General features: G+C 45.1%; 1 protein-coding gene and 1 long non-coding RNA gene across 2 annotated transcripts in view; one reads left to right on the top strand and one right to left on the bottom strand.

Annotated features, from left to right (window-relative positions):
• Positions 1-12,936, bottom strand: part of LOC140713926 (uncharacterized) — a 38,175-nt gene that overhangs the window by 9,916 nt on the left and 15,323 nt on the right. The gene's annotated exons all lie outside the window — the stretch shown is intronic.
• The window catches only part of fam221a (family with sequence similarity 221 member A), a 45,862-nt gene that overhangs the window by 23,212 nt on the left and 9,714 nt on the right, over positions 1-12,936 (top strand). The window contains exon 4 of the mRNA XM_073024623.1: positions 6,373-6,579. Coding sequence (XP_072880724.1) covers positions 6,373-6,579 — 207 coding nt within the window. The remainder of the gene's footprint in view (positions 1-6,372; positions 6,580-12,936) is intronic.

The following is a 12,936-nucleotide window of genomic DNA, read 5'->3' as shown; positions in this document are numbered from 1 at the left end:
GTCACCCATGATAACAACCCTGTTATTTTTGCACCTTTCCAAAATCTGCCTCCCAATCTGCTCCCCAGTATCTCTGCTGCTACCAGGGGGCGTATAGAATACTCCCAGTAGAGTAACTGCTCCCTTCCTGTTCCAAACTTCCACCCATACTGACTCAAAAGAGGATCCTGCTACATTACCCACCCTTTCTGTAGCTGTAATAGTATCCCTGACCAGAAATGCTACCCCTCCTCTCCTTTTTCCCATTCTCTATACCTTTTAAAACACTTTAATCCTGGAATATTGAGAATCCATTCCTGCCCTGGTGCCAGCCAACTCTCTGTAATGGCCACTACATCATAATAATTCCATGGTTGTATCCAAGCTCTCAGTTCCTCACCTTTGTTCCTGATGCTTCTTGCATTGAAGTACACACACTTTAGCCCTTCTGCCTTACTACCTCTACACCCTTTATTCTGCTTCTCTTTCCTCAAACCCTCTTGATGAAGTGTTAATTGGATTAGACATTGGCATTGTGGGAGTGGTAGTAGATAGTTGCCTCTCTGACTGGAGGCCTGTGACTAGTGGAGTGCTGCAGGGATCGGTGCTGGGTCCATTGTTGTTTGTCATCCCTATCAATGATCTGGATGATAATGTGGTTAACTGGACCAGCAAATTTGTGGATGACACCAAGATTGGGAGTGTAGTGGACAGCAAGGAAGACTATGAGAGCTTGCAATGGGATCTGAACCAGCTAGAAAACTGGGAGAAGGAATTTATTAAAGAGAAATGCAAGGTGTTGCACTTCAGTGGGATCTTCCGGAGTAGGTCTTACAGTGAAAGTTAGGACACTGAGGAGTGCGATGGAACAAAATGATCTGGCAGTACAAGTCCACAATTCATTGAAAGTGGCAGCAGAGATCAATAGGGTCATAAAGATGGCTCTTGGCTCATTGGCTTTCATAAATCAAAGTATTTTGTACTGGAGATGGAATGTTATGTTGTTTGAGATGTGGGTGCAGCCTAATTTGGAGTTTTGTTTGCAGTTTTGGTCTCCTGCCTACAGGAAAGATGTCATTAAGGTTGAAAGAACATCGAGAAAATTTACATAGACATTGCTGAGTCTGGAGGACCTGAATTATATGGAATGATTGATTAAGTTAGGACTGTATTCCCTAGAATGTAGCAGATTGAGAGATTTGATAGAGGTATACAAAATTAGGAGGGGTATATATGGGGCAAATACACATGGTTTTTCCACTGATGTTGGGAGGGACTATAACTAGAGGTCATGGGTTAGGGTTGAAAGGTGAAAATTTTGATGGGACTATGAGGAGAAACATTTTCACTTGAAGGGTCGTGAGAGTGTGGAACGAGCTGCCAGTGCAAGTGGTACATTTCAACGTTTAAGGGAAGTTTGGATAGGTACACGGATGGTAGGGGTATGGAGGGCTATGGTTAAGCTGTTTGGCATGGACAAGATGGGCCAAAAGGTCTGTTTCTGTGTTATACACTTCTGTGAGTCAATGACTCCTATATGCTAAGGAATAAATTCCTAGTCTGTCCAACTTATCCCCCAGAAAATTCAGTCCCTCAAGACAAAGTAAGTTTATTATCAAAGTATGTATATGTCACTTCATACTATCTTGAGATTCATTTTCTTATGGGCATTTATTAGAAATTAAAGAAATGCAATAGAACTTATGAAAAGCTATACATAAAAAGTGATAAACTGTAGCGACCCACTTCCCAGCACACTCGAACCAGCTCACAAAGTGGCACGCGCCGGCATTGAGGCCGGTCCCAAAAAGGGCACCAAGATTGCTTCACCAGCAAGGGGAAAAGCCCGCACGCGGGATGGGATTGTGAATATGCGCCCCCTATAGCATTCCCGGGAGGGCGGGAACAGGAAGGCTTTAAAGCGAGGCTGCGAAGTTTGAATAAACCTCTTTTGCAACTGCAGCTCACCGACTCCGTGTCGTTATTTTAGCGCTGCGTGTAGCACACCTCTATAATTGGTGTCCCCGACGGCCCAAACGATATTAAGTTAAAACTGCCAAGCTTCTGGACGCTGTGACCTCACCTATGGTTCCAGCAAGCAGAAGCCCAATTCGGCATATAACCTCGGATGCCACATGTTACTACTACGTGGTGAGCCCCTCGACCAGGAGACAGCCGCCCAGGTTGAGGAATTCATACAGTCGCCCCCGGAGGACGGCAAATACACAGAATTCAAAGCCCTGCTCATAAGGACTTTTGGACTCTCACGGCGCGAGCAAGCTGCCCGCTTACTGCACCTGGATGGTTTAGGAGACAGGCCGCCATCGGCATTGATGAATGAGATGCTGTCCCTGGCCGGAGGACACAAGCCCTGCCTCATGTTTGAGCAGGCGTTCCTGGAGCAGCGGCCTGAGCACGTACGCCTGCTGCTGTCCGATGCAGATTTCAGCGACCCCCGGAAGGTGGTGGCCCGGGTAGACGTGCTGTGGAAAGCCAAGAAGGAGAGTGGGGCATCTGTCGCACAGATCACCAGGCCACGCTCCCGGCAGCAGACCAGACCAGGCCCAGCTGCAGGGCCCACTAACCCCAGAGGCAGGAGTGAGGAGACCAACGAACAATGGTGCTTCTACCACCAGCGGTGGGGCGCAGAAGCCCGCCGCTGTAACGCGCCCTGCAAGTTCCTGGGAAATGCCAGTGCCAGCCGCCGCTGATGGCTATGGCGGCTGGCCATCGGGATAGCCTCCTGTATGTCTGGGACATGCAGTCGGGACGCCGCTTTTTGGTCGACACCAGAGCCGAGATCAGTGTCTTACCTGCGACGAGTTACGACACCCGCAACAGAGAACTGGGTCCCACCCTGAAGGCCGCGAACGGCAGCACAGTAAGGACCTACGGCACGTGTACTGTGTGGCTACAGTTCGGCTCCAGCCGGTTCATGTGGGACTTCACACTGGCCGCCGTGGCCCAACCGCCCCAGGGAGCGGATTTTTTGCGAGCTCACAGCCTACTGGTCGACCTGCCAAGGAAGAGACTGGTCCACGCCGAGACCTTTCAAACGTTCTCCCTGGGTGAAGCCCAGTTGCCGGCCCCACACCTAGACTCCATCACGCTGTCCTACAACGACTACACCAGAGTCCTGGCGGATTTCCCATCAGTTCTGGCACCGCAGTTCATGGCAGCCATGCCCAGACATGGCATACAGCACCACATCCTGACACAAGGACCACTCCTCCACGCCCGTGCTCAAAGGCTTCCCCCGGACAAGCTCCGAGTGGCGAAGGAGAAGTTCAAAAGGATGGAGAAATTAGGGATCATACGGCGGTCCGACAGCCCATGGGCCTCCCCCCTGCACATGGTGCTCAAAGCAACAGGGGGCTGGAGACCATGTGGCAACTACCGCGGCTGAACAAGGCTACAACACTGGACCGCTACCCTGTGCCGCACATTCAGGACTTTGCAGCAAACCTGCACGGCGCACGGATCTTCTCCAAGGTAGACCTCGTTGGGGGATACCATCAAATCCCGGTGCATCCGGACGACATCCCCAAAATGGCACTCATCACCCTGTTCAGCCTTTTCGAGTTCCTCCGCATGCCGTTCAGCCTAAAGAATGCCGCACAGATGTTCCAGCAGTTAATAGACGTGGTGGGACGCGACCTGGACTTCACTTTCATCTATTTGGACGACATCCTCATAGCCAGCAGTAGTCGTCAGGAGCATCTGTCCCACCTCTGTCAACTCTACGCCCGACTGAGTGAATACGGCCTAACAATCAACCCGGCCAAATGCCAGTTCGGGCACGACACCATCGACTTCCTGGGCCACAGGATTACTGAAGACGGGGCAACCCCTCTGCCCACCAAGGCAGAACAGCGAAAGGCTCCGGTGTCCTGGAAAGAGGAGTGAACATCATTGCAGAGACTAAGCAAAATCAGCTCTTGCCTCCAATCTGGATCTGAATAGTAGATTGTACCTTGCACTTGAATCTGGCTACTGCAAAGGGTTTGGAGCCTAGACCACGCTGCCCAATGTCTCGCTTTGGGCGCAGATTTCGGCACCCGGCTCAAAGCTGCTCTCAAGGTCTTCAAATCAGCTTGGCATTCAGAGTGATCCAGCCTTAGACTCAGGCCAGTAGTACAGGCATCTGTACATTTAACACATTTACCTCAGAAAAGGTGTTTTTAGTGAAGGTTTTGGTTGAATTTCTTGCCTTTTTAACCACCAGTGAGCTGTCGCACATGTTTGGTAGCACCATCTTACTCCTCGCTGTGTCACTGAGCTGTCCGTTATGTTGAAGCTGGGAGTGTCTACGTTACTCAATGTGTATGTGTATTTGTGAGGTGAGAGCTCTCCTCGCTGTGTCACTGAGCTGTCCGTTATGTTGAAGCTGGGAGTGTCTACGTTACTCAATGTGCATGTGTATTTGTGAGGTGAGAGCTCTCCTCGCTGTGTCACTGAGCTGTCCGACATGTTGAAGCTGGGAGTGTCTATGTTACTCAATGTGTATGTGTATTTGTGAGGTGAGAGCTCTCCTCGCTGTGTCACTGAGCTGTCCGTTATGTTGAAGCTGGGAGTGTCTATGTTACTCAATGTGTATGTGTATTTGTGAGGTGAGAGCTCTCCTCGCTGTGTCACTGAGCTGCCTGTAATGTTGAAGTTGGGAGTGCCTAAGTTATTGTATGCATGAACATGGAACGAACTTCAGATTTGGGGCAGATATACATTTAAATGTCAGTGTGAGATATTTCCCCATAGATTTGTGTCACTCCTTAGATAATTCCATCAATTACCTGCTCCTGCTGCTTTTTCATAGTTGGTATGAATTAAACTCATGGCAAAACAGTGAATTTTGTGCTTTAAATGTATCTTTTAATGAAGTGTTAACAGAGATTATAAACTACCATAAGATCATAAGACATAGGAGTAAAATTAGGCCGTTTGGCACATTGAGTCTGTTCTGCCATTTCATCATGACTGAACCACTTCTCTCTCAGCCCCAGTCTCCTGCCTTCTCCCGTAACCCTTCATACCCTGACTAATTAAGAATCTATCAACCTCTTCCTTAAATATACCAAATGGCATGTCCTCCACAGCTGCCTGTGGCTACGAATTCCACAGATTCACAAACCTCTGGCTACAGAAATTCCTCCTTATCTCTGTTCTAAATGGACGTCCCTCTGTTCTGAGGCTGTGTCCTCTGGTCATAGACTCCCCCACCATAGGAACCATCCTCTCCAGATCCACCCTATTAAGCCCTTACTAATCAATAACTGTCAGACTGTTTTTAGACCTCTTCTGAAGTACAGGAGCCTGAAGAGGTTATGGGTTAAGGGTGAAAGGTAAAATATTTAAGGGAAACATGAGGGGGAACTTCTTTAGTCAGAGGGTGGTGAGAGTGTGTAACGAGCTGCCAGTGCAAGAGGTGAATGTGGGTTTGATTTTAGCATGTAAGAGAATTTTGGTTAAGTACATGGATGGGAGGGGTATAGAAGGCTATAGTTTGGGTGCAGGTCAATGGAACAAGGCAGAATAATAGTTCAGCAAGGTCTAGATGGGCCTTATGGACTGTTTCTGTGCTGTAGTACTTTATAATTCTATGACTCATACTCAATGGTTCAGAATAGCTTCTTTACTCTGCCATCAGATTTCTGAACTCTACCTCATTACTTCTTTTTGCACTATTTATTTATTTTGTAATTTATAGTATCATTTATGGTATCAGTTGTGACGACTACTCGTACCACTGGATCCAGACTTCCAAGGTCATGAGAGTGGAACTGCCCCAGTGCAACAGCTTTTCCACTTTAGAAACTCTCCCACACAGGTTCCCTGTCATCGTCAGAGACAATGGACAACCAATCATTTTGAAACAAATCAGCGTCAGATGCAGTACATCAAACTGCAATCTATTTCTGAGAAGCAAAGGCAAAACTTGTATTTTAAATAGAACAGCATTCTGACATCTGCACATTGATAATGTGCTGTGGTGCCCTTGCTATTGCTTTTCTCTAACCAGAGTACAAGCTGTGGATTGTATTATAATATCAATTATTATTAGGCGATCAATAAGCATTAACCTATACAAATTGTTTTCTCATATCACTGGAAAAAAGCCAATAAAAGACTGTCAATAGATGGTAAACAAATGCTACAAAACTGTAACGCATCCTGTCATCAGGGCGGTTTGCTGATTAATTCTTTTGGTTCATTTCAAACTTAGAATTGCATCCCTTTGTTTCAGATGTATTGTGATAAGACAGGATGAGTGATTGAAATATTATGTAGTTATTTACCTTTACTAAGGAATCTTCTCTTTGTACATTGTTCCACATTCCAATCTGTGTTTTTGATGTGATTTTCCATGTCGAAGTTAAGAAGTTTGTTTATCTCCAGGTGCAGGTTGTGCTGGGTTTCACAGCTCCTTTACTTGCGGCTGTGGTGAACCAATGTATGCTCATACAATGATAGTTGAGACAAAAGCAGAACGTTTGGCCAGAGGACGATCTGTGGGGCCTGATGTTCCCTATGCTGCCATGGGTGGACTGACTGGATTTAATGCACTGGCAGAAGGATACATGCGACTAGACTCAAGTGGAATAGGTTGGTGGTTTCATTGGTTTGAATTTTGTAAGTGCAAGGTAGGAAATAGTAGAACTGAAGAGAGAATTGACTATTACCTTACTTTAGAAAATTGTCATATTCACTATGATTGCATAATTAAATATCTAATATGTAATTACTAGAAGAGTGATACAAAATAAGCTGGTTAATTGATATTTGTCTAAATTAAGACATGGTTCCTCAGTAAAAATATAAAAAGTTTTTGGGGTAATGGAGGAAGTGTGGTCTAGGTTGAGATCTTGTAACAAAATCAATTGAATATTATTATTGATGTCCTTGATAGATTAAAACACCTGAAAAAATACAATAATATTAGAGGAATTTAGTTATCTGGCTATTGACTGAAGAACAAGATAAAAATCTAAAGAAACAATATGTAATGAATAGATGTTGAGAGGATGTTTTTAAATGTTGAGCTGTTTCTGTGTTATTAATTAATCTGGGTCCAGTTATTGTCAATAAGGAGCAACAGAGACAGTTTTGAGAAAAATGAGTTTGAACAAGTAATTTGGATAAGATAAACTTAAGTAGAAAAGTGTGAATTATTTTAGAAATGATTGGTGATCCTTCATTTAAAGTTGACAATGCCTTCTATTATTCTTTATACTTACCAGTTGCCAGTGTTAAAACTTGTATTGAAGAAGATTAGCTGGCTTTTAAGAATATGCAATGAATTGCATAAATTTCTGAGATTCCAAAAAGTTCCAAGCAAACATCACCAAACTCTGAAATTTGTGAATCAACACTTCCCTCTGCAAATAGATCCTTGATTTCCTGACCAACAGGCCGTAATCAGGAAGGACATGCAGCACCTGCACTGTGATTATTCTAAACTGGTGTTCTGTAGGGTTGAATCCTTAGCCCTCTACTTTACCCCTGTACACTCATGACTGTGAAGCCATATTCAGCTGTAACTCCATCAGGCTCACAGAAGAAGTTTGTTTATCTCCTGGTGCAGGTTGTGCTGGGTTTCACAGCTCCTTTACTTGCAGCTGTGGTGAACCAACAACACTATAGTGGGCTGTATCTCAAATAATGATGAGTCAGAGTACAGGAAGGAGATAGATAGTTTAGTGACATGGTGGCATAACAACAATGTCGGCAAAACAAAAGAGCTGATCATTGACTTCAGAAAGTGGATCAGTGCACATGCTCCTGTCTAGAGCAATAGTGCTGAGGTTAAGTAGGTTGAGAGCTTCAGGTTCCTGGGAGTGAACAGCTCCAATATCCTGTCCTGGGCCAGACAAGTAGATGCCATGGCCAAGGAAGCTCACCAACATCTTTACTTTATTAGGAGGCTAAAGAAATTTGGCATGGTCTTGTCAAATTTACAAAGTTTTATCGATGAACCATAGAACATATCCTATATAACAGCTTGGTATTTCAACTAGTCTATACATGACTGCAAGAAACACAGAGCGTCATGGACGTGGCTCAGCATATCATGGAAACCACCTCCTCTTTATAGATTCTGTCTATTCTTCTTGTTGCCTTGGTAAAACAGCCAACATAATCAAAGACCCTACCCACCCCGGCCATTCTCTTTCCTCCCCCTCCTATCAGGCAGAAGATACAAAAGCCTGACAACATACACCACCAAGCTCGAAGACAGCTTCTACCCTGCTTATACAAGAATTCTGAATGGCCTCCTAATACGATAAGATGGATTATTGACCTTACAATCTACCTTGTTGTGACTATGCACCTTACTGTCTACCTGCACTGCATTTTCTCTATAACCCTGAGCCAGGTGTTCGACGCTTCTTTGTTGACATCTAGTCTGCTCAGATTGTGAGGATGTCTTCCACAGTGGGGGGCGGGGGCGTCATGCTCTTCCATTGGTTAACTTTTTCATCAATAGAGATAATGTCTTCATTTTCTGGATTGTGTTCTTATTTTGGACAGATAGGGCTTGTCAGCTCATCTAGAAGGAAAACTCTGATCTCAAACCTATGCTGACTTGCGGCGATACCTATTCATGGAGAAGGCGCCGAGAGTAAACTCCGAGGGAAAAATCTGGAGCTGGAGTCCTTAAGGCAGTCCTATATTGAGCTCAATGCTGATTGGCCAACTCTTGCAACACTGCTGGTATCAAACTATCAGTCTCTGCTATTCCATTGGGTCCATCAGTTGCATGGAGAGAGGAAGCATGCTACATGGGCAACTGCTTGCTCTCCATATTGTACTGCCCAGATTGTCTATCTGGACAGCTAGGACGCAATATCCATGGTCAGCTTTGACTGATGGAGGCCTCAGCAGCAGCAGCTCTTATTTAAGTTTAGTAGTGTATGTTTCTTATCAGAATTGCATATGCTCATAGAGAGTGCTGAATCGTGTTTTCGTAGATGAAAATATACCCTCAGAAGCTGTATCAGACTTATTTCACAGGAAGTATTATTATTAACTTTTTCTCAGCTCAAACTGGTAAAACCTGAGGTACAGACATGACCAAGCACACTCATTTGTCAATTGCTAGGAACTTTTGGACTTTTCCAGTTGTTAGTATTGTGGCTTTCTGAAGATTTACATAGATATTACTGTAAAGTTCTGATTGTTTAATGCTGTTGTGTAGTGCCTCTGGGATGACACCAGTTGTAGATATTACTATCGGAACAATGTATACCTTGCACATAGAACATAGAATAGTACAGCACAGTACAGGCCCTTCGGCCCACAATGTTGTGCTAACCCTTAAACCCTGCCTCCCATATAACCCCCCCCGCACCTTAAATTCCTCCATATACCTGTCTAGTAGTCTCTTAAATTTCACTAGTGTATCCGCCTCCCCACAGACTCGGGCTGTGCATTCCGCACACCAACCACTCTCTGAGTAAAAAGCCTTCCTCTAATATCCCCCTTGAACTTCCCACCCCTTACCTTAAAGCCATGTCCTCTTGTATTGAGCAGTGGTACCCTGGGGAAGAGGCACTGGCTGTCCACTCTATCTATTCCTCTTAATATCTTGTATACCTCTATCATGCCTCCTCTCATCCTCCTTCTCTCCAAAGAGTAAAGCCCTAGTTCTCTTAATCTCTGATCATAATCCATACTCTCTAAACCAGGCAGCATCCTGGTAAATCTCCTCTGTACCCTTTCCAATGCTCCCACATCCTTCCTATAGTGAGGCAACCAGAACTGGACACAGTACTCCAAGTGTGGCCTAACCAGAGTTTTATAGAGCTGCATCATTACCTCATGACTCTTAAACTCTATCCCTCAACTTAAGTGGAAAGTGGCCATTGAGTGAGTGGGCCAGTGAAGGAGTGGAGATTTGAGGCTTTGACTCGAGAGATTCTGGCAGTTTTGGCAGTTGGACTGTGCAATCAAGTCAATCAAGATTTGAATAGCTCAGACTCAGCAGAAAGCTGATTGGGCAATCGAGGTCAGGTGACCAAGCAGTTTGAAAAGCTCAAACAAATAAATAGAGGGGTAGCTCAAGCAGAGCGGCCTGTGGAAAGCAGCCAGTAAAGGAGTGGAGATTTGAGGCTTTGACTAGAAGAGGCTGAGGACGAGCTTCACTCCAAGTGAAGAAAGGCCGGGTAAGTTCCTTTCAAAGGAGAAAGTTTCAAAAGTTGAGGCAAGTATTGGGTAGGTCATGGCAGCTGAGATCGGCCCCGTGGTTTGTTCATCCTGCAGCATGTGGGAAATCAGGGATACTTCCAGTGTCCCTAATGACTATGTATGCAGGAAGTGTGTCCAACTGCAGCTTCTGGCAGACCGCATTGAGCATCTGGAGCTGCGATTGGATTCATACTGGAGCATCCGCGATGCTGAGAAAGTCGTGAATAGCATGTTCAGTGAGTTGGCCACACCGCAGGTAAAGGCTACACAGGCAGAAAGGGAAGGGGTGGCCTCTAGACAGCATAGTGCAGGAGTCCCCTGAGGTCATCTCCCTCCTAAACAGATATACTGTTTTGGATACTGTTGGGGGAGATGTGTCATCAGGGGAAGGCAGCAGCAGCCGAGTTCATTGCACCATGGGTGGCTCTGCGGCACAGGAGGGAAGGAAAAGGAGTGCGAGAGCTATAGTGATAGGGGATTCGATTGTAAGGGGAATAGATAGGCGTTTCTGCGGCCGCAAACGGGACTCCAGGATGGTATGTTGCCTCCCTGGCAAGGATCAAGGATGTCTCTGAGCGGCTGCAGGACATACTGGAATGGGAGGGTGAACAGCCAGTGGTCATGGTGCACATAGGTACCAACGATATAGGTAAAAAATGGGATGAGGTCCTACAAGGTGAATTTAGGGAGTTAGGAGATAAACTAAAAAGTAGGACCACAAAGGTAATAATCTCTGGATTACTACCAGTGCCATGTGCTAGTCAGAGTGTCAGATGAATACGTGGCTTGAAAAATGGTGTAAGGGGGAGGGATTCAAATTTCTGGGGCATTGGAACCAGTTCTGGGGGAGGTGGGACCGGTATAAACAGGACGGTCTGCACCTGGGCTGGACTGGAACCAATGTCCTAGGGGGAGCGTTTGCTGCTGCTGTTCAGGAGGCTTTAAGCTAATGTGGCAGGGGGATGGGAACAAGTGCAGAGAGACAGAGGGGTATAAAATGAAGGTAGAAGCAAAAAGTAGTAAGGTGAAAAGTAAAAGTGGCAGGCAGGTAAATCCAGGGCAAAAAGCTAAAAGAGCCACTTTTCAACATAATTGTATAAGGGCTAAGAGTGTTGTAAAAACAAGCCTGAAGGCTTTGTGTGTCAATGCGAGGAGCATTGGTAACAAGGTGAATGAATTGAATGTGCAGATAGTTATTATCGAATATGATATAGATGGGATCACAGAGACCTGGCTCCAGGGTGACCAAGGATGGGAGCTCAACATCCAGGGATATTCAATATTCAGGAGGGATAGACAGGAAAGAAAAGGAGGTGGGGTAGCATTGCTGATTAGAGAGGAGATTAACGCAATAGAAAGGAAGGACATTAGCCTGGAGGATGTGGAATCGATATGGGTAGAGCTGTATAACATTAAGGGGCAGAAAACGCTGGTGGGAGTTGTGTACAGGCCACCTAACAGTGGTAGTGAGGTTGGGGATGGCATTAAACAGGAAATTAGAAATGCGTGCAATAAAGGAACAGTAGTTATAATGGGTGACTTCAATCTACATATAGATTGGGTGAACCAAATTGGTAAGGGTGCTGAGGAAGAGGATTTCTTGGAATGTATGCGGGATGGTTTTTTGAACCAATATGTCGAGGAACCAACTAGAGAGCAGGCCATTCTAGATTGGGTATTGAGCAATGAGGAAGGGTTAGTTAGCAATCTTGTCGTGCGAGGCCCCTTGGGTAAGAGTGACCATAATATGGTGGAATTCTTCATTAAGATGGAGAGTGACATAGTTAATTCAGAAACAAAGGTTCTGAACTTAAAGAAGGGTAACTTTGAAGGTATGAGATGTGAATTAGCTAAGATAGACTGGCAAATGATACTTAAAGGGTTGATGGTGGATATGCAATGGCAAGCATTTAAAGATCGCATGGATGAACTACAACAATTGTTCATCCCAGTTTGGCAAAAGAATAAACCAGGGAAGGTAGTGCACCTGTGGCTGACAAGGGAAATTAGGGATAGTATCAAGTCCAAAGAAGAAACATATAAATTAGCAAAAAAAAGCGGCACAACTGAGGACTGGGAGAAACTCAGAGACCAGCAGAGGAGGACAAAGGGCTTAATTAGGAAAGGGAAAAAAGATTATGAGAGAAAGCTGACAGGGAGCATAAAAACTGACTGTAAAAGCTTTTATAGATACGTGAAAAGAAAAAGATTGGTCAAGACAAATGTAGGTCCTTTACAGTCAGAAACAGGTAAATTGATCATAGGGAACAAAGACATGGCAGACCAATTGAATAGCTACTTTGGTTCTGTCTTCACTAAGGAGGACATAAATAATCTTCCGGAAATAGTAAGGGACCGAGGGTCTAGTGAGATGGAGAAACTGAGGGAAATACATGTTAGTAGGGAAGCGGTGTTAGGTAAATTGAAGGGATTAAAGGCAGATAAATCCCCAGGGCCAGATGGTCTGCATCCCAGAGTGCTTAAGGAAGTAGCCCAAGAAATAGTGGATGCATTAGTGATAATTTTTCAAAACTCCTTAGATTCTGGATTAGTTCCTGAGGATTGGAGGGTGGCTATTGTAACCCCACTTTTTAAAAAAGGAGGGAGAGAGATACCAGGGAATTATAAACCGGTGAGTCTGACATCAGTGGTGGGGAAAATGCTAGAGTCGGTTATCAAAGATGTGATAACAGCACATTTGGAAAGAGGTGAAATCATTGGACAAAGTCAGCATGGATTTGTGAAAGGAAAATCATGTCTGACGAATCTTATAGA

This window comes from Hemitrygon akajei, chromosome 20 (assembly GCF_048418815.1).
Source record: "Hemitrygon akajei chromosome 20, sHemAka1.3, whole genome shotgun sequence".
NCBI lineage: Eukaryota > Metazoa > Chordata > Chondrichthyes > Myliobatiformes > Dasyatidae > Hemitrygon > Hemitrygon akajei.
This window is presented reverse-complemented; position numbering and strand designations above follow the sequence as displayed.